Here is a 20,994-nt window from a genome sequence, read left to right as displayed (position 1 = left end):
ACAGTCACTCACCTCACCTCTGGAGTTCAGCTCATTTGTCCATGTTTGAACCAAGGCTATAATTAGGTCAGGAGCTGAATGACCTTGGTGGAACCCAAACTGGGCGTCAGTGAACAGGTTATTGCTAAGTGTCGCTTGATAGCACTGTTGATGGCCCCTTCCTTCACTTTACTGATTTTCAATTTTCCATATTGCTGGTTAGTTGCCAGTGTTGAAACTGGAACAGCTTGGCTAAGCGCACGGAAAGTTCTGGAACACAAATCTTCAGTTCTAATACTAGAATATTATCGGGTCCCATAGCTTTGGCAGTATCCATTTCCTTCAGCCGTTTCTTGATATCACGTGGAGTGAATCAAATTGGTTGAAGACTGGGCTGCACAATCATTGAGGATGGGGTATTTGCGGAGCCTCCTCCTCCAGTCAGTTGTTTAATGGTCCAGCACCATTCACGACTGGATGTAGCAGGACTGCAGTGCTTAGATCTGATCCTTTGGTTGTGGGATCACTTGGCTCTAGTCTATCACTTGCTGCTTATGTTGTTTGACATACTAGTAGTTCTGTGTTGCAATTTAACCAGGTTGACACCTCATTTTTCGGTATGCCCGCTGCTGCTCCTATTATGCCCTCCTGCACTCTTCGTTGAACCAGTATTGGTCCTCTGGATTCGTGGTAATGATAGAGTGGAGGATTTGCCCGGTCATGAGGTTACAGATTGTGGTTGAGTACATTTCTACTGCTGCCAGTGGCCCACAACGCCTCATGGATGCCCAGTCTTGAGTTGCTAGATCTGTTCTGAATCTATCCCATTTAGCACAGTGGTAGTGCCACACAACATGATGGACAGTATCCTCATTGTGAAGACAGGACTTCGATTCCACAAGGACCGTTTCGTGGTCACTCCTACCAATACTGTCATGGACAGATGCATCTTGGCAGGTTGGTGAGGGTGAGTTTGAGTATGTTTTTCCCTCTTGTTGGTTCCCTCACCACCTGTCGCAGACCCAGTCGAGTAGCTATGACCTTTAGGACTTTGCCAACTTGGTCAGTAGTGGTGCTAACAATCCACTCTCGGTGATGAACATTGAAGTCCCCTACCAGAGTACATTCTGCGCCCTTCCCACCCTCAGTGTTCTTCAAGTGGTGTTCAACATTCATCAGCTGCGGGTAGGCGTTATGTGGTAATCAGGAGGTTTCCTTGCCCATGTTTGACCTGAAGCCATGAAACCTCATGGGTCCAGAGTCAATGTTGAGGACCCCCAGGGCAACTCCCTCCCAACTGCATTCCACTGTGCCGCCATCTCTGCTGGGTCTGTCCTGCCGGTGGCATAGGACATACTGAGGGATGGTGATAGTGGTGTCTGGGATATTATCTGAAAGGTACGATTCCGTGAGTATGACTATGTCTGGCTGTTGCTTGACTAGCCTGTGAGACAGGTCTCCCAATTTTCGCACAAGCCCCCAGATGTTAGTAAGGAGGACTTTACAGGGTCGGCATGGCTGGGTTTGCCGTTGTCGTTTCCAGTGCAGGGTGGCCTGTCCGGTTTCTTTCCTTTTTATCAGCTTCGTCGCGGTTTTGTTGCAACTGATTGGCTTGCAAGGCCATTTCAGAGGTTTTTTAAGAATCAAGGGGCTGGATTCTCCACCGGCGGGATGCTCCGTTTTGCCGGCAGCCCGGGGGCTTCCCGACGGCGGGGCGCTGCCCCACACTGGGAAACCCCATTGACCAGCTGGCGTAACAGAACATCCTGCCGGTGGGGTGAAATAGAAATGTGGCGCGGCGGTGCAGAGAATCCAGCCCAAGGAATTTAAAAAGATCTGGAGTCGCATGTCGGCCAGACCAGGTAAGGGGGGTAGGTGAGGATTGCCCTACTTGTTAATGAACAAAGAACAAAGAAAAGTACAGCACAGGAACAGGCCCTTTGGCCCTACAAGCCTGTGCCGACCATGCTGCCCGTATAAACTAAAAGCTTCTACATTTCCTGGGTCCGTATCCCTCTAATCTGATCCTATTAATATATTTGTCAAGATGCCCCTTAAATGTCACTATCGTCCCTGCTTCTACCACCTCCTCCAGCAGCGAGTTCCAGGCACCCACAACCCTCTGTGTAAATAACGTGCCTCGTACATCTCCTCTCAGCCTTGCCCCTCACACCTTAAACCTATGCCGCCTAGTAATTGACCCCTCTACCCTGGGGAAAAGCCTCTGACTATCCACTCTGTCTATGTCCCTCATAATTTTGTAGACCTCTATCAGGTCGCCCCTCAACCTCTGTCATTCCAGTGAGAACAAACCGAGTTTATTCAACCGCTCCTCATAGCTAATGCCCTCCATACCAGGCAACATCCTGGTAAATCTCTTCTGCACCCTCTCTAAAGCTTCCACATCTTTCTGGTAGTCTGGCAACCAGAATTGAACACTCTGCTCCAAGTGTGGCCTAACTACGGTTCTATACAGCTGCAACATGACTTGCCAATTCTTATACTCAATGCCCCGGCCAATGAAGGCAAGCATGCTGTATTCCTTCTTGACTACCTTCTCCACCTATGTTGCCCCTTTCAGTGACCTGTGGACCTGTACACCTAGATCTCTCTGACTTTCAATACTCTTGAGGGTTCTACCATTCACTGTATAAATGTATAATGAGGGTAAGGGCCCATCGCATGAACTCTGCATCAGGCCGCCTGCTCAAAATGGTGGCTGATAGCGGGATTCAGATGGAATCCAGCGAGCTCGCCCCAATGCATAGATTAGTATGGAAAAGGAAAGGGATTCGCACCGGAGTACCGCTTCTTGCGCCAGCGGCCGACCAGCAGCGAGTCTCCACCAGTGGGGCCACTTAGTCTCTATAATAGAGAATTCAGTCCTAATTTTTGGTTTTGCAAGCACAAGCTAGTTGGTTACTGTATTTTACCTGTTGAGAACAGCTGAAGGATACTACTCATGTTGCTGCAGCAAGCTTCACTTGTTGCTCGAATGTTTGAGACACCTTACCTTTCCATGGTAATCTGAGATATTCTAGCCAATTCTCAGGACTAAAAGTGGTGGCCTTAGTCCCATTCATGAGTTTGCACAATATACAATGAGCGATGATCTAATCAGGATCATCCCGCAGGATGGCTTTGATGTGTTCTATTTTAGCAACGACCTTGACCTATATAATAAATCTAGGTACGACGCACGGAAAGCCAAAAGACAATACAGCATCAAGCTAAAGTCCCAGGCCAACGACACTAACCCACAATGACTATGGGAGAGCTTACACGAGATCACAGGCTACAAAGCAAGGCCAGGCAGAACATCTGGGGCTGGAGCATCCCTATCCGATGAACTGAACAAGTTCTATGTCTGCTTTGAGCAGTCAGCCAATGAGTGCCACCCGCCCAACAGCCCTGGTCATACCCATACCCAATATTACAACCTCCGTGGTAAGAGCTGCCTTCTTGAAAGTGAATCCATGGAAAGCGACAGGCCCTGACGGAGTCCCTGGGCCAGCACTCAGAGCCTGCGCAGGCCAGCTGGCGAGTGTATTCGCAGCTATCTTCAACACCTCACTCTCCGCTCCGAAGTCCCCACCTCCTTCAAGAAGACCATCATAATACCAGTACCAAAGAAGAACAAGGGAGCCTCCCTCAACGACTACCGACCGGTGGCCCTGACGTCTGTTATCATGAGATGCGTGAAGCAACTAGTCATGAGTCGGATCAACGCCAGCCTCCCAGAAGGTCTCAATCCATTGCAGTTTGCCTATCACCGCAACTGGTCCACAGCAGATGCTGATTCCCTGGCTCTACAATCAACACTCGAACACCTCGACAACAAAGACACCTACGTGAGACTGCTGTTCATAGACTACAGCTCCGCCTTCAAAACCATTATCCCGACAAGACTGATAGCCAAACTCTGCAATCTTGGACTTGACCCTTCCCTGTGCAGCTGGATCCTTGCCTTCCTCACCAACAGACCGTAATCTGTCAGGATTGGCAACAGCACCTCCTCCACAATGTAATGATTTGTATATAGTCAGGATAGTGAAGGGTTAATAATTAAATCTATGGGTAAATCAAACACTAGAAGGTGTTCCTGATTCACTGTATTTAAGACAGCCTCTCTAGGAATTCTGGGAGATGTTGAAAAGAACATGGAGAGAGCAGAGTGAAAGTTGATTCGAGATGTATAGCACAAGGTCAAGTCATAGTGTAGTTAGTAGTGAGATTGAATATTGAATACTGTCGTACAGATTCAATACCATTTGGTATCATCTATAACTCAGTAGAATGTGCAAACTTCATTTAATAGTAGTGTAATAATGAATTAGGTTTGTTTCTATCTTTTGGTTGGTATATTCTTTGTCAACCCGACAACGGGTCATTCGGGAAGAAAAGACAAAGAATACAACATATTACCAATCCTGGTAATATAACGCACAATAGTCCTCACCACCGGGATCCCGCAAGGATGTGTGCTCAGTCCTCTACTGTACTCCCTGTACACACACACGACTATGTGGCAAGATTTAACTCCAACTCAATCTATAAGTTTGCAGATGATACGACTGTGGAGGGTCGTATCTGAAACAATGACGAGCCAGACTACAGAAGGGAGATAAATCGCTTGGTTCCATGGTGTACCGTAAACAACCTCTCTCTAAATGTCGGAAAGACCAAGGAACTGATCATCAACTTCAGGAAGCCTAGCATGACACATACCCCCGTCTGCATCAATGGCTCTGAAGTGAAGAGGGTCGATAGCTTTAGGTTCTGAGGGGTCACCATCACCAACAGTCTGTCCTGGTCCACTCATGTTGATGCAACAGTCAAGAAAGCCCAACAACGCCTCTACTTCCGATTGAAGCTAAAAGAAACTTGACATGTCTGCATCGACTCTCACAAACTTCTACAGGTGTGCCATAGAGAGCATTCTATCCGGCTGCATCACAACTTGGTATGACAACTGCTTGGCCAAAGATCGCAAGAAACTGCAGAATGTGGGGAACTTAGCCCAATGCATCACACAAGATTGCCACCCCCACATTGATTCTGTATACATCTCTCGCTGCCTCAGGAAGGCAGACAGCAATATCAGAGTCCTACTCCATTGAGCCCTTCAGGGATGCCACAGTGTATTCGATCGATCCTCCTTCAACAATCGTTTAGACAAGGAGACTTCCTGTGGCGGCTATGGTGTTCATGGTCGCACACAGCGCAGCTCCTGCCTGAAGGCATAGAAAAGAGCTCTTTTTTTACCCAAAATCGGGTGTAACTTTGACGGAATGATGTAACTGAAGGTCGGAGAAGAACTTCTCCCAGGGAGTGGCATGTCTGCTCGTTCCCAAACCCAGTAGAAGGTGAAAAACCTGGCCAAGGAGTTGGAAGAGACCTGTGACACAGCAGCTACTGGAATGATGGCAGAGGGGGAAGGGTCAGTGCAAGTTGGAAGGCCCCAGATGGAACAGATGGCCTTCATCAAGGAGATGCAGGAGGATCGATCGAATGCACTGAAAATGAAAATTGCTTATTGTCACAAGTAGGCTTCAAATGAAGTTACTGTGAAAAGCCCCTAGTCGCCACATTCCGGCGCCTGTTCGGGGAGGCTGATACAGGAATTGAACCGTGCTGCTGGCCTGCCTTGGTCTGCTTTAAAAGCCAGCAATTTAGCCCAGTGTGCTAAACCAGCCCCACTGTGGCACCCCTGAAGGGCTCGATGGAGTAGGTGGAAAAATATCTGGAGGATCAGGGGTTGCAGATCCGAGAGATGGAGAGGATGATCTCTGAACACCGCGATAGAGTGGTGGCACTAGAGGCGGAGGTGGGACTCTTAGGAGACCTTTGCAAGACGTTGAGAGAAAAGGTGGAGGATCAAGAAAACAGGTTGAGTTGGCCTGCCTGAATAATAATAATCGCTTAATGTCACAGGTAGGCTTCAATGAAGTTACTGTGGAAAAACCCCTAGTCACCACATTCCGGCGCCTATCCGGGCATGCCTGTACCGTCTGGTGCGAACGTGTGGAAGGTGCGAGTGCCACGAGGTACGTGGCAAGGATGCTGGTAGGGGAGGGGGTGCTGGACAAGGCCGCTGAAGTGGACAGAGCGCACGGTCTCTGAGGCAGAAGCCAAGAGCCAGGTAGCCGCTGCGGGTGGTGATCGTGAGGCTACATAAGTTTGTGAAGAAAGAGAAGATCTTGCAATGGGCCATGGAGAAGCGGAACTGCGAATGGGAGGGGAACAAGGTCTGAATATACCACGACATTGGAGCTGAACTGACAAACCGGTATGCGGGGTTCAACAGGGCCAAGGCGGTGCTGTATCGACAGCAGATCAGGTTTGGGGTGCTCTACCCGGCAAAACTATAGGTGACTTATGAAGTCCGGGAATATTATTTTGAGACCCCAGAAACGGCCTATGACTTTATCAAGGAGCAGAAACTGGGGAAGAACTGAACAATTTTGGGAGACGGAGGTGCTGGCAATCTGGAATAATGTAGAATGCAGGTAGTGTGGGGGGTTGGAGAGAGGTTTTTTTTCCTCCAATGTGGAGGAGTTTTCTTATTTTCTCTGTTGGGTTGACCAAGAGTAGCAGGCGTGAAAAGTTTGTTGGGGATGGCTGTCCCCATTCCCCCTCCTGCTGCCTGGGTGAAAAAGGGAAACATTTGTACAAAACTGTATTGTGTGTTGGGGAGTTTGCTGTTTTGTAACCTTTTTATATACGTTTGGGAAAAAATGCATTAGAAAAAACAATTGTTTGGACAACACCTGCTGAACAATCCTGATTGTGCTAAGCATTACACAAAAATCTAAGATTTTTAAATTCCTAGTGTGGCTCACTTATGCATGCTAGTAGCCTTGAACAACTGTCAAAAGCTTTGGGTATAGTCCTTCCCTGGTTCATTCCCAGAGCAATACCGGCCATTTGTCACCCGTCTGTTATGCTCCGCGCCCCTCGGAAATGGTGCCGCGCTCCGTTGCAGCGGCGTTGGCATGTCATCGACCGGCCCTCCCGCGATACTCTGTCCCGAGTTCCCGATGGCGCGGGACACATGTGGTCTCAGCGGTCGGGAACCCCGGCGTGCTTGCTGCGGATCGTGTCCAGCGCCGCCACACTCGGCCGGGATCCGTGCCGGGGGGGGGGGGGGCTCTGGGGTCGCGGATGGCGAGTCAGGTTAGCACACAGCCAGTGCCATGCTGTATGGTGTGACTGCTGCAGGTTGTCAGCCATGCGCAAGCACGGCCAGGGACATGGCCATTCCCCGGCCATTTTCAGCACGGGAGCTGGGAGTTTCACCTGGTGCCGCTGCTGGCCCCTCACTGGTCCCGGAGTCGGTGAGGGGGTCGGCGCCAATTTTTCTAATCGTAAACCTCCCGCGGATTCTCCGTTCGAGCCGGCACTTAGCCACTGAAGCGGAGAATCAAGCCCCAAGGCTATGAACTTCATTCCACAGAGGTAAGATCATTCAAATCTGCATTGCTTTGCACTTTTAACATGCCCTCAGAATGTAAAAGATCCCAATTCAGTTTAATGGGCCAGTGTAGGAGACAACTTGAAGCTCAACCTCGTCCTTGCAGTACCTTATCTGAGAGTATTTGATGGAACAGTGTAAAAGGAGCTTCACAGTTTAACCCGTGCTATTCCTGCTCTGGAGGTTATTGCTGCAGCGTAGAGAGAGATTTACCCTGTATGTAACCTGCTTTGTGTTTTGCTTCTGAGCATTTGATGAAAAAAATTGGGAGGAGCTTTATTCTTTCCCTAGTTCATGTTGAACCTTCCTCAGATGCACATGATGCTGAAATTAGCCCTGAAAGAGAAATCAGCTTTTCACCAAGGAAGAAAAACGTCTGTTTTCACTATCTGATTCTGCTGATTTTGAATAGGCTGATATGTTTGGGAATTCCTTTTGGTTTTTTCATCAAAATAAAAGCTGGATTAAATATTTTACCTTTACTTACCTCACTAGACCAGCTGTGTTGAATTGAAACCGACAGGAATAGGCAGCTTATTAAATCCACTACACATAAGAAGCTCCCAGGATAGAATTCTTTTCTTTCACAATGGAGGATCTCAAAATATTATCTGTCATTATTTCAACAATCAGTTGGGAGGTGATGCAGAGTAATCAGTTGAAACCAAGAAGCAGAAAGCCAGCTTATTACAGAAACCCAAGTGTGGGGGATAACCAACAGATCACTTTGCATCTGTACATAGGATAATGGTGTTTAGCCTTCAAGCCTCTTTTACTTCAGTAAGGTCATGGCTAATCTGTGACCTAACTCAAAATTTATCACATATCCCTTAATGCCTTGCCTAACAAAAATATGTTAATCTCATTTTAAAATTGACAATTGACCTACTATCAATTGCAGAAGAGCATTCCAATGGTGTAACATCCTTTATGTCTGGAAGTATTTCCTAAGTTCACTCCTGAAAGACCAGGCTCTAAGTTTTCGACCAAGTTGCTGGTCCTCGACTCCACAACTAGCAGAATAATTGTTTGTTTTTTTTAGGTCCCGCGCACCTAGCCTAATCCTCTATCCCAAAGAATTTGTTCATCCGAGCCACCGTCATATGGGCCCGGTGAACGACCTTAAATTGAATCAGCCTCAGCCTGGCACATTTTGCGGTCGAATTTACCCTACTCAGGGCCTCTGCCCACAGCCCGTCCTCCATTTCCCCGCCTAGCTCCTCCTCCCATTTAAGTTTCAGTTCCTCCGTCTGAGACCCTTCCTCCCTCATGAGCACCTTATAAATATCAGAGACTCTACCCTCCCCTTCTTCCCCCCTAGAGACTATTCTGTCTTGGATCCCCATTGGCGGGAGGCGTGGGAAAGATGGGTCCTGTCTACGAACAAAGTCCGCAACTGTAGGTACCTAAAATCATTTCCCCTTACCAGCCCAAATTTCTCCTCCAAGCTCCTCAAACTCGCAAAGCTCCCTCCCAGGAACATATCGCCCACCCTTCCCACCCCCGCCCGCCGCCATGCTCGAAACCCCCCATCCATACTCCCGGGGGCAAACCGATGGTTGTCACAGATTGGCGCCCAAACCGACGTCCCCGTCTCCCCTACATTCCTCCTCCACTGGCCCCATATCTGCAGGGTCGCCACCACTACCGGGCTGGTGGTGTACTTGGCCGGCGGCAGCCGTAGAGGAGCCGTGACCAGGGCTGCCAAGCTGGAGTCCCTGCATGAAGCTGCCTCCACCCGCTCCCAGATAGACCCCGTACCCACCATCCACTTCCTTATCATAGCGATGTTGGCCGCCCAGTAATAATTAATCAGACTCGGCAAAGCCAGCCCTCCCTCGCTGCGGTTCCTCTCCAGCATCGCCTTCTTCACCCGCGGGGATTTTCCCGCCCAGACAAAGCTCATGATCATCCTGTTAACTCTTTTGAAGAAGGACTGTGGGACAAAGATCGGGAGGCACTGAAAAACAAACAGAAATCTAGGGAGGATTGTCATCTTTACAGTCTGCACCCTCCCTGCTAGCGACAGAGGGAGTGCATCCCATCTCCGAAACTCTCCCTTCATTTGCTCCACCACCCTGGCCAAATTTAACTTGTGCAGCCTGCCCCAGTCTCGTGCCACCTGGATTCCCAAATACCGGAAATGTTCCTCAACCAGCCTAAACGGTAGCCCTCTCAATCTGTTCTCCTGGCCCCTTGCCTGTATCACAAACATTTCACTCTTGGCCGTATTTAATTTGTATCCTGAAAACTGGCCGAACTTCCTCAACATTCCCAGTATACTTTCCATCCCGGCCACTGGGTCCGACACGTACAGGAGCAGGTCGTCTGCGTAAAGAGAGACCCTATGTTCTACCCCGCCCCTCACCATCCCCTTCTATCCCTCTGCGGCTCTCAGCGCAATCGCCAGCGGCTCTATGGCCAGCGCAAACAGCAGGGGGGAGAGTGGGCAGCCCTGTCTGGTCCTCGGTACAACCTAAAGTACTCCAACACTTCTCTGTTAGTCCTGACGCTGGCCTTTGGGGCCTGATATAATAATTTGATCCAATCCACCAGTCCCTCCCCGAACCCAAACCGTCCGAGCACCTCCCATAGATAGTCCCACTCCACCCGGTCAAAGGCCTTCTCGGCGTCCATCGCCACCACTACCTCCACCTCCCTGCCCGCCGGGGGCATCATTATCACATTAAGTAATCTCAGGTTGGCCGCCAGCTGCCTACCTTTCACGAACCCAGTTTGACAGAATAATTGTTTTTATCCATCCTATAGGTTCCCTTTAAAATCTGGAAAATGTCTATCTAATCACCTTTAATCTGTTGGATTTTAGATAAAACAACCATAGCTTGTGTAATCTCTCCTTGCAGTTCGACCCAGGTATCATTCTGGTTACAGATCAGCATTTCCTGCTGTCGATGTGGTGCCTAGAGGTACTTTCAGGGCTGAACGAACCAGGGCTTTGGATAGCCATACCATGGCCTCTGTCCCCTTATATTTTAGTCCTCTGACATAAAGGTCTTTTTGATTATTTTCTGTATCTGTCTATGTCATTTTAATAATCAGTGTGTGTGGATCGGACTCCTAAGTTTCTTTGAACCTCCATTGTTTCTAGCTTATCATCATTTAGAAAGTATTCTGCTCTCTCTTTTCATGTCCAAGGTAGATGACCTCACACTCGTCTCCATAAAAATCCACTTGCCACGGTTTTGCCAATTTGCTTAATCTATTAATAATTTATTTGACAATTTATGCTTTCATTTACACTGCTTATGATGGGGCTATCTTTGTTGCATCAGCCAGTTGGGCAGAATGGCTCTCTATCCTGTCATTTTAAGTCTTTAATAAACATGGTTGAGGCCCCAACACAGATCCCTGTTGGACACCACTAGTCCCATTCCACCAATTAGCGTACCTGCCAATTATCTCTACCCTGTTGTTTGCCTACAATTTTTTAACCAGATTACTAATGTGGCTTCATTTCATGAGTCTCTTATGAGGGACTATGTTGAATGCCTTCCTGAAGTCCATATAAATAACATCCCTTGACATTCCCCTGTCTACTACTTTAATCAACTCTTCAAAAAATTCAATTAGGTTCATCAAGCATGACCTACCCTCTATAGGTCCATGCTGGTGCCCTCTAATCAGCTGAAATGTTTCAAGGTATTCACTCTATCCTTAATTATAGACTCCAGTAATTTCCATAGAGAGGAAGGCAGGCTAATGTTTCAGTACATAGCTTTAGGCTGGACAGACCTGTAACAGTTGTGCTACAATACAGATCTTTCAAAACTAGGAGAAAGAAATTGATTGCAATGATCTCACAAGATGCTTTTTACTTCAAAACTCGTGTTATAGCACTATTACTCGGCAAGATCAGTAACAGAATTTCTTCCCTACAGCACCTGTATTCATCAAAGATTGTCAGTACGAAGATACCTACCTCTGTTACAGCTGTGAACCTTGCTTATTTGTAGCAGGAATGTTTTGAGGTTTAAAAATTTATATTCACTGTTGCCACAGGAGCTGTAGAAAGTGCAAACCCCTGCTTCTATTATTTCCTGTACATCTCAAATGCTGATACTAATGGATTTTGGTACTTTGATTTAAGATTTATCTGGAGGCAATAGCTTTAAGATAAGTTGTATACAGCAGTTCAGGCCCACAATGTTCAAACAGCACACGCCAACAAATATGAATTTGAAATGCAAATAAGACCGAGTTGTCTTAATTTCATGGCAATGTGATTTGAGCACGTGTGCGTGTCCAAAGGCATTATAAGGTGCATTGAACGGAACAGCTTCAATGTATGCATCCCCATGGGCAGTCATCACCAAGTCAACAATTGCCACTGTAGAGGAGGACTGCCACAAGGGCTAACTAGGCAGTGCTTCCTTTTCTGCATATGACATGTTTTTGCTTAAATGGGACAACAGGAATAAAATCAGGAAAGGCATTTTAGAGTGCTATGCAGGGAATTAAAACTTCATACTTTTCAGGTTATTTTGAGACACTGGGATTGGGCTGATTATGAGTGTGTGCATTAAGCCATTGTTTTCCCCTTCCTGGGTTTCCCCTTCCATTGGAGAAGCCTGTTGTGTCATCTGCCACCAGCACTATGACCTGAACGATCAGCATGGGATAGCCTGGCAATGATTGATTATATTTTTTCCCTGTCCTCTATCCAGAGGTATTCTAGGTTTAATCGTAATCTTGGTTTCAAATGAACAGTACAGAACTTTCCAAAAGCTCAAAGGAACACAACACCAGGAGTTCTTTTACTAAAATAAAAGTCCATTTTGTTCGACACTTAGTTTTTTTGTCTGTCTTACAATTTTCAGACATATTATGAGAGCTTTTAATGTTTTTGAATATTCTTTTTATAGGCAAAATGAAACATCAATTCCAAACCATGTTAAGAATATAAAAAATAGAAGATGGAGTGGACTATAGCCTGATCCGTAAAAGAATATTTAAATCTATCATTGTAAGCCCTGTCCAATTATAGCTGAACTCCCTTGTTCCAGTACTTCAGTCCACTTGCACTGAAGACCAATATGCCATTTACCACCTTAATTGCTTGCAGTATCCCAGTGCTAACTTTGTGCAGCTAAGTCTCTCTGAACATCAATATTTAGAAGTTTTATGCCTTTTTAAATAAAATTAAGTTTATCTATTCTTATAATCTATGTTGTACTTTATCTGCTATCTTGTTGTCCATGCACTTAACCTGTCAATATGTCTTTTCGGCCTCTGTATTCTCTTCACTGCTTTCATTCCCACATAGCTTTTTATCATCAGCAAACCGTGATACATTGCTCTCAGTCCATTAGTCTAACACACCAGCCAAATTACACACCGCAAGCTCCCACAATCTGCTGTGAGATAATAACCAAGTAGTCTCTTTGTTGTATTTTATATTTTCCCCGCGTCTTGACTGTGATAGAGAAATTCAAACAGCATTCATTAGGTAAGCAAAACTGAACTTTATTCACTAATTAGAACTGCTAGCAGAAATGGCAGAAACTTGGAAAGTCGGAAGGCAGTCAATTACAAACTGCGGAGTCCGTCCCAAGTCTGCGATAGTACAGAAAAAGAAGGCGATTCTTATACATTATAGGATCAAGATAACATGAATACAACTTGGTCAGGAATTTGATTGAAAGTAAAACATAAGTAATAATCGTTACAATGGCGTCACCTTGCTGACCTCCAGGGGACTTGAGTTTCATATCATTATCTTGTCTTTGTTTTAAGAAAGGGACGAAGTTGTTTACATACAGACAGAGACAGTTGTTCAGCTTGTTATGTATTGAGACTACTTCTAGTTCCAAGCCTTATCTAGACTCTCAGGACATGCTGTCTATGTGTATTATGAATCTGTGTCTTAGGTTAAATTCAATTGTACCAAGAAGACTTGACTAGTTTTCCCATCATGCCATTATTTGCTTCAGACAATACCACATCTTCATCACATAGTGCTAATGGGACTTCTTACATCCACCTGAGAGGGCGGATAAGGCTTCTGTTTAACGTCCTATCCAAAATACATCTACAACAGTGCAGCACTCCCTCCCTGTTGGTCTTGAATGTCAGGCTAGATCTTGAGCTCATGTCTCTGCAGTGGAATTTGAACCAACAACGTTTTTATTCAGAAGCGGGCATAATACCTGCTGAGCTGTGGTTCACATTATTGGAAAACTACAATGTACAGCTTTACCCTGCCCACCCCACCTCACATGTTCCAATGGTACTGTGAAACCTCTGTACAAATCAGCAATGAGAAATGCATCTCTAATGGGATCAGGATGGGATAAAATATTCAACCTGGCCACAGCTAGAGGCAATGACAGGCAGCGTTGCTGTTTGAAACATCCGCCTCCAGAAATACAAGAAAAATAACTTTTTCACATCACGTGTAAAGATCCCATTTATTTTCTTATACTTCAAGTCAGGTCACTGACTCAGTCCTGCTTCCTTGCGCTACTGTATACAGGGTCAGCTGGGTTGACCAGTGTAGGAGGGAATTGCTGTCATCATGTTACTGTTCTAGATACTCTACAGGGCACACAAACACAGTGTTTAAACACTGTCTGGATTTTAAATTTGTACGACAGCTGTAGCGTAAAAGTTACTCTCGGCTTATAGTGAAAATATTTATCCTTTTTTGGTTTTATTGAATATTTTCCTTGCAGTTGGAGTAAAGCAGATGAGTTTGATATTTTTATCACTGCTCAATATGAAATGCATTGCCAGCATCTTTACTCTCAATTCCAATTTTAGTTAATAATTTTTTTTTGTATTAAAAAGACAATTCGAATTTGAGAACAGCTTAATTTAATATTTAATTAATAAGTAACAGGCTCCCCAATACTTGATGAGTAAGGACATTATGTGCTATCGAGCCATGTGAATCATTAGATCCCACATTCAGTGATTGATTTAATTTGGGTCAGCTGATGGGAAACAGTGGCACACGTTGGTGCCCGGCAGTCATACACAGAACGTTTAGACAAGGGAAGCAGTGGCAGAAGTTGGTGCCCGGCAGTCATACACAGCACGTTTAGACAAGGGAAGCAGTGGCAGAAGTTGGTGCCCGGCAGTGATACACAGCACGTTTAGACAAGGGAAGCAGTGGCAGAAGTTGGTGCCCGGCAATGATACACAGCACGTTTAGACAAGGGAAGCAGTGGCACACGTTGGTGCCCGGCAGTCATACACAGCACACTTAGACAAGGGAAGCAATGGCAGAAGTTGGTGCCCGGCAGTCATACACAGCACGTTTAGACAAGGGAAGCAGTGGCAGAAGTTGGTGCCCGGCAGTCATACACAGCACGCTTAGACAAGGGAAGCAGTGGCAGAAGTTGGTGCCCGGCAGTCATACACAGCACGATTAGACAAGGGAAGCAGTGGCAGAAGTTGGTGCCCGGCAGTCATACACAGCACGCTTAGACAAGGGAAGCAGTGGCAGAAGTTGGTGCCCGGCAGTCATACACAGCACGTTTAGACAAGGGAAGCAGTGGCAGAAGTTGGTGCCCGGCAGTCATACACAGCACGTTTAGACAAGGGAAGCAGTGGCAGAAGTTGGCACCCAGAAGTCATACACGGACGGCACCCTTAGACAAGGGAAGAGAAAAATCAGGCCAGGATATTCATAGAATTTACAGTGCAGAAGGAGGCCATCGGCACATCGAGTCTGCACCGGCTCTTGGAAAGAATACCCTACCCAAGAACACACCTCCACCCTATCCCCATATCCCAGTAACCCCACCCAACACTAAGGGCAATTTTGGACACTAAGGGCAATTTAGCATGGCCATTCCACCTAACCCGTACATCTTTGGACTGTGGGTGGAAACCGGAGCACCCGGAGGAAACCCATGCAGACTCTGCACAGACAGTGACCCAAGCCGGAATCGAACCTGGGACCCTGGAGCTGTGAAGCAATTGTGCTAACCACTATGCTACCGTGCATAGTTTGAAGCTGTAATTTTCAGATTCCAGATTCCTCTTTCCCCCTCAACTAAGCATGCTTTCAGCTGTTTTGCAGTGATACACATTTATTTTAAATTTAAAACATCCCGAGTCCAAATTGTCCATAATGCTGTGGGTTGTGGATTTTTTTTTTTCCTCTTGTGCTGCTTTTGATTTCAAATTAAATAAAAGTACAATTGTTTCGATTTCCAAACAAAACTGTCGAAATGCAGTTTTTAAAGAAAAATGGATGGGATTCTCCAGCGGAATTCTCCATCCCGGCGGCCAGCCAATGGGGTTTCCCATTGTGGGCACCCCCACGCTGTCGGGAAATCCGCGGGCTTAAGTGTGCTGCCGGCGAAACGGAGGATCTCGCTGACGGAGAATCCAGCCCAATATTTTTACGAGTGATTCCGTTTGTATGATGTGGGCAACATGACAGGTAGATAGGGCGGTGAACACGGCTTTTGGATCATCAGTCACGGCATTGAGTATAGAAGTTGGGAAGTTATGTTGCAGTTGTACAGAGCGTTGGTGAGGCCGTACCTGGAGTATGGTGTTCAGTGTTGGTCGCCTTGCTCTAGGAAAGATGTTATTAAACTGGAGGGAGTGCAGAAGAGATTTACGAGGATGTTGCCAAGACTCAAGGGACTGAGTTATAGGGAGAGATTGGTTGTTTTTCTTTGAAGCATAAGAGACTGAGGGGAGATCTTTTTGAAGTGTGTAAGATCATGAGAGGCATGGATCGGATGAATCCACTCAGTCTTGTTCTCGGGGTTGGGGAATCGAGAACTGGATCGGCGCAGGCTGGGAGGGCCGAAGGGCCCGTTCCTGTGCTGTAATTTTCTTTGTTCTTTGTTCTTTGGAGGGCATAGGTTTAAGTTAAAAGGGGAAAGAATTAATGGGAACCTGAGGAGCAACTTTTTTTACACAGAGGGTGGTAAGTATGTGGAATGAGGTGCCAGAGGAAATGGTTGAGGCAGGGACATTTACAACATTTCAAAGGCATTTAGACAGATTACATACATAGGAAAGATTTAGAGCAATATGGGCCAAATGCAGGCAAATGGGGTTAGCTTAGATGGGCTTGTTGGTTGGCATGGACCAGTTTGGGCCGAAGGGCCTGCTCTGTGCCATAGGTTCTATGATTCAAAGGTTGTTCCTTGACACTTCCTCAATGTGATTCACATTTCATTCATTGAGCATTCCTCACTATTACTACTTCCTTGCATGGAACTCGTGCTGTAAAATTGTGGTGCGGTGTTAATTAAGGTGCCAGTGTGAAAAGCAAAATCTCATTATCTTTTGCCCTGCTCTTGCTTGCAGGCACTCAGCTGGAGAAGTTGATGGAGAGTATGAGAAGTGAGATAGCAGCCCATCCACCTATTGAGGGCTCCTATACACCCCGCCGCGGAGACTACTGTATCGCCAAATTCATCGACGGAGAATGGTAAAGAAAAAATTGCATCAAGGTTTCTTTGTTCTTGTGAAAAAATGGACAATATTTCCTGCCAGGCTATAGTATCCTGAGAGCAAGATAGAACAGATTCATCATCAATCCCTTAAACATGAGCTGTGGAAAAAATTATTGAAATGAAGTCAGTGAAGCCCTGTTTGGTGGGTTAGAGTTGCCTCTGTACTTCAGTCCGTGGGTCTGGAGACATGTAAACTAACTACACTGCTTTCCTGCATTTGCGTTTGTGCAGCAAGACTCCATGGGAACCTGCATGTTTACAGACTGATTATGACACTCACCCAGCATTTGTGTCCAGAGGTAGAGCAACGGCCCTAATACAGAGAGAATAATAATGACTTCTGTTTCTTATAATATCTTTAACATAAGAATACAGTCTAAAGCACATCACAAGAGCATTATCAAACAAAATCTGACACCAAGTCACAAAGGAGCTGTTGGGCCGGATTCGCTGGCGGCGGGATTCTATCTTCTCAGCATTTGTCAATCAGATGTTCTATTGTACCCAAAGTACAACATTTATTTTTTTTTAAATGTTTTTATTCTCCATTTTCACATTTTCCTTCAAAAATTACACCCCACCCACAGACAGTAAATGGTAACAAATACAAAATTAATCCCCTTAACAATAACAACAATCCCATCCTCCCCCCACCCCAAACAATGGCCTACCTGTCAATATATGGATCCAAAAAAACAAACCCTCCCACGGTGGAAACAAAAAACAAAGGAGTAAAAGAAAAAGAGTCCGGGACTGCCCATGGTCACCATAGAGTCCGTCCACCCCCCCCCCACTCAACGCCATCCAACCTGATAGAGTACTGATACCCAAGAGTTGTAAACCCCCCCCTGTCCTCCAACTCCTCCCGTCCACTGCCTCTTGTACAACTCCTCCCTCCAACCTCGGTTCCTTCCCCCCCCCCCACTTTCCACCCCGGCTAGACCACTCGAACCCTGTTCTGCCAGGCTCCAATGGCCGCAGCCCCTCCCCCCACCTCACTCCCGTTCACTGACCAGCTTAAACCGGCCAGCGTGGAGGCCCCCGCCCGGGTCTGTTTCCCCCTTGCCCGGCACTAGGAAAACCCAGAAATCCCTATTAGCACACAAACCCCGCATATCCACCTACACCCCAAAGAGCCCTCACTTCGAGTGAAAGTCCCATCACTTCCCTTGTCCAAATATATACAACATTGGCTACTTTAGCCCAGACACCCGCACGCAGTCATGAGGTTACATCGGCACATGGCCATTTCTCAGTTCTGCCACAGTCCTTCTGCCTTCGCAAACTCCTCCGCTGCTTCCGCTGTTCCAAAATACAAGTCCTTGAGCTTGTAAGTCACCCTCAGCTTCGCTGTATATACAATGCCGCACTGCACCTTGCTAATGTACAGTGCCCTCTTCACCCGGTTGAAAGCAGCCCGTCTCCTCGCCAGCTCCACCGTAAAGTCCTGGTATAAACGTATACCAGCTCCAGCCCACTGCACCACCCGCTTCTGCTTGGCCCAGCACAGGACCTTCTCCTTCACACTGTATCTATGGAAGCACAGAGTCACTACCCTTGGCAGCTCACTCGCCTTTGGTACAGGCCTCCGCGACCGATGAGCCCGATCCAGTTCATAACGGGAGGGATCCTCCCCCTCCCCCAATAGTTTCGCCAGCATCGCGGCAAAATACTCAGTCGGTCTCGGCCCTTCAACTCCTTCGGGCAGCCCCACAATCCTCAAATTCTGCCGCCTGGACCTGTTTTCCAGGTCTTCCATTTTTCCTCGCAGATCCTTGTTAAACTCCATCACCTTCCGCATCTCCTTCCCCGAGGTAAGTTGATCACCATGCTGCAATAATGTCTCCTCCACTTCGTTCAGCGCCTCCCCTTGCTCCCACACCCCCGCCACTGCGCTCACCACCGCCGTCGTCACCAGGGAAATCGCCTCCTCCGCCAGCACACACAAAACCTCCCTCATCTCCTTCCTCATTGTCTCCATGTATTTTGTAAACTGCCTTTCGAATTCCGCAGCCATTACCTTAGTTATTTCTTCAGCCGTAAGCAATGCGGCCTCCCCTGGTGCTCTAGCCTCCGTTTTCCTTGGTAACCCCGCGGTGACCTTTCCACTCCCCGACGAACCTTCAACTGTTTTTTTACGGCCGTTTTTTTGCTCACCCTCAACATTTTCCTTCACTGTGCCTCCTCTGTACCTTCTCCCTGCTTTTGCTGCCTCGGTGGACCCTGGGACCGAGCTTAAAGCCCCGGAAATGCTGTTCCCGAACGGGAGCCCTCCATTGTGCGGCTGCCTCCCGCCCGCCGTCACCGGAAGTCAACGTAAATGTATTTTAAGGTGAGATATAGTCCAAGCATCCAATCCCCTTTACCAAACCCATGTGTCAGTCAAAAGCAAAATACTGCAGATGATGTAAATCTGGTATAAAAGCGAAAATACTTGAAGTACTATGAAGAGAGAAATACTGTGAAGAGAGAAACAAAATTAATGTTTCAGGTCGATGGACTTTCATAAGAACTTGGAAATGTTAAAAATGCAATAGATTTTGAGCAAGTTGAGGGAGGGGGTGGTTGGCAAGTAGAAAAAGAACAAATGGAAGGTCTTTCACTCTATCCCAGATGCGATGGCGGCCTGGACCTTTCTGCCTGTAAAGATGATAGTGGCAGAAACCATGGGTGGAATTCTCCGACCGCCCCCGCAGGGTCGGAGAATCGCCCGGGGCCAGCGTAAATCCTGCCCCCCGCCGTGGCCGGAATTCTCCGCCACCCGGGAATCGGCGGGGCTGGAATCACGCCGCGCCGGTCGGTAGGCCCCCCGCGTCGCTTTCCGGCCCGCAATGGGCCAAAGTCCCGCCGCTGACAGGCTGTTCCCGCCGGCGGGAATCAGAGCACCTCTGGTGCCGGCGGGAGCAGGCGGCGCGAGCGGGGCCCGGGGTCCTGGGGAGGGGCTCGGGCCGATCTGGCCCCGGGGGGTGCACCCACTGATCGGGGCCCACCGATCAGCGGGCGGGCCTGTGCCGTGGGGGCACTCTTTTTCTTCCGCCGCCGCCACTGCCTCCACCATGGTGGATGTGGAAGAGACCCCCTCCACCACGCATGCGCCGGGGTGACGTCAGCGGCCGCTGACACTCCGGATAATGCGCGGACTCACGCCGACCGACGAAGGCCTTTCGGCCAGCCATGGCGCTGGTTGGCGGGGCGCCAAAGGCCGTTCGTGCCGGTCGGCGCGGCACCAACCACTCCGGTGCGGGCCTGGCCCCTAAAGGTGCGGAGAATTCCGCACTTTTGGGGAGGCCCAACGCCGGAGTGGTTCTCACCATTCCGGTATGCCGGGACCCCCCCGCCCCGCCAGGTAGGGGAGAATCCCGGCCCATATTTCCAAGTCAGGGTGGTGAGTGACTTGGAGGGGAACGTCCAGGCAGTGGTGATCCCAGGATCTGCTGTTCTTGTTCTTCTAGATAGTAGTGGTTGTGGGATTGGAGTTAGGAATGTTTAAATGTCTGGTACCTGTATTTGAATGGAAAACACAAGAATTATTTTGTGAAGAACAGGTTTTGAACCCTTGTTGCTGCACTAAGGGCGAAGAAAGTGCAGAGTACCTGCAGGAAACCATCATTTTCTGACAGCAGAATGTACTTGAGGATTTTGGATGGCTCTCATTGAGACTACTTTGTTAGATAAGTCATGACATGAAGATTAAGTGACATTCTATGATTCTTTCACGACAGTCAAATCTTGAAGTGTGATTTGAATGTTTGAAAAATATGGTTACTGGAACATTTTATATTCCATGGGTAGTGGTTTGTTTAGTGAAAAATACATAAACGTCTGTGTTTATTACTCAGTGAAAATCCATTTTATTTTATGTCAGTGAATAGATGTGATCGCCAATTATATCCTTCGGCATAAATTTCATTTACCATCAATTGTTTTTTCCAGAAGGTATTGACTAGTTACAGTGTACAATTTTACCAGCCGCCCTGTATTTTGCGCAAGTAACCAATGTTACAATACGAGTGCAGACAGGCAGTTCAAATACTACTTAACCATGCTCACTTGAACCATCTATTAGGAAAATGTTCTTCACTCAGTGATCAAAAT

The 20,994-nt window shown here is 47.3% G+C and overlaps 1 protein-coding gene across 1 annotated transcript in view; it reads left to right on the top strand.

Moving 5' to 3' along the window:
• The window catches only part of snd1 (staphylococcal nuclease and tudor domain containing 1), a 1,128,702-nt gene that overhangs the window by 987,888 nt on the left and 119,820 nt on the right, over positions 1-20,994 (top strand). Inside the window, 1 exon segment of the mRNA XM_038812228.1 lies at positions 16,751-16,874. Within this exon segment, the coding sequence (XP_038668156.1) occupies positions 16,751-16,874 (124 nt within the window).

This window comes from Scyliorhinus canicula, chromosome 11, assembly GCF_902713615.1.
Source record: "Scyliorhinus canicula chromosome 11, sScyCan1.1, whole genome shotgun sequence".
Classification (NCBI taxonomy): Eukaryota; Metazoa; Chordata; class Chondrichthyes; order Carcharhiniformes; family Scyliorhinidae; genus Scyliorhinus; species Scyliorhinus canicula.
The sequence above is the reverse complement of the archived record's forward strand: the minus strand, read 5'-3'. Positions and strand labels throughout refer to the sequence as shown.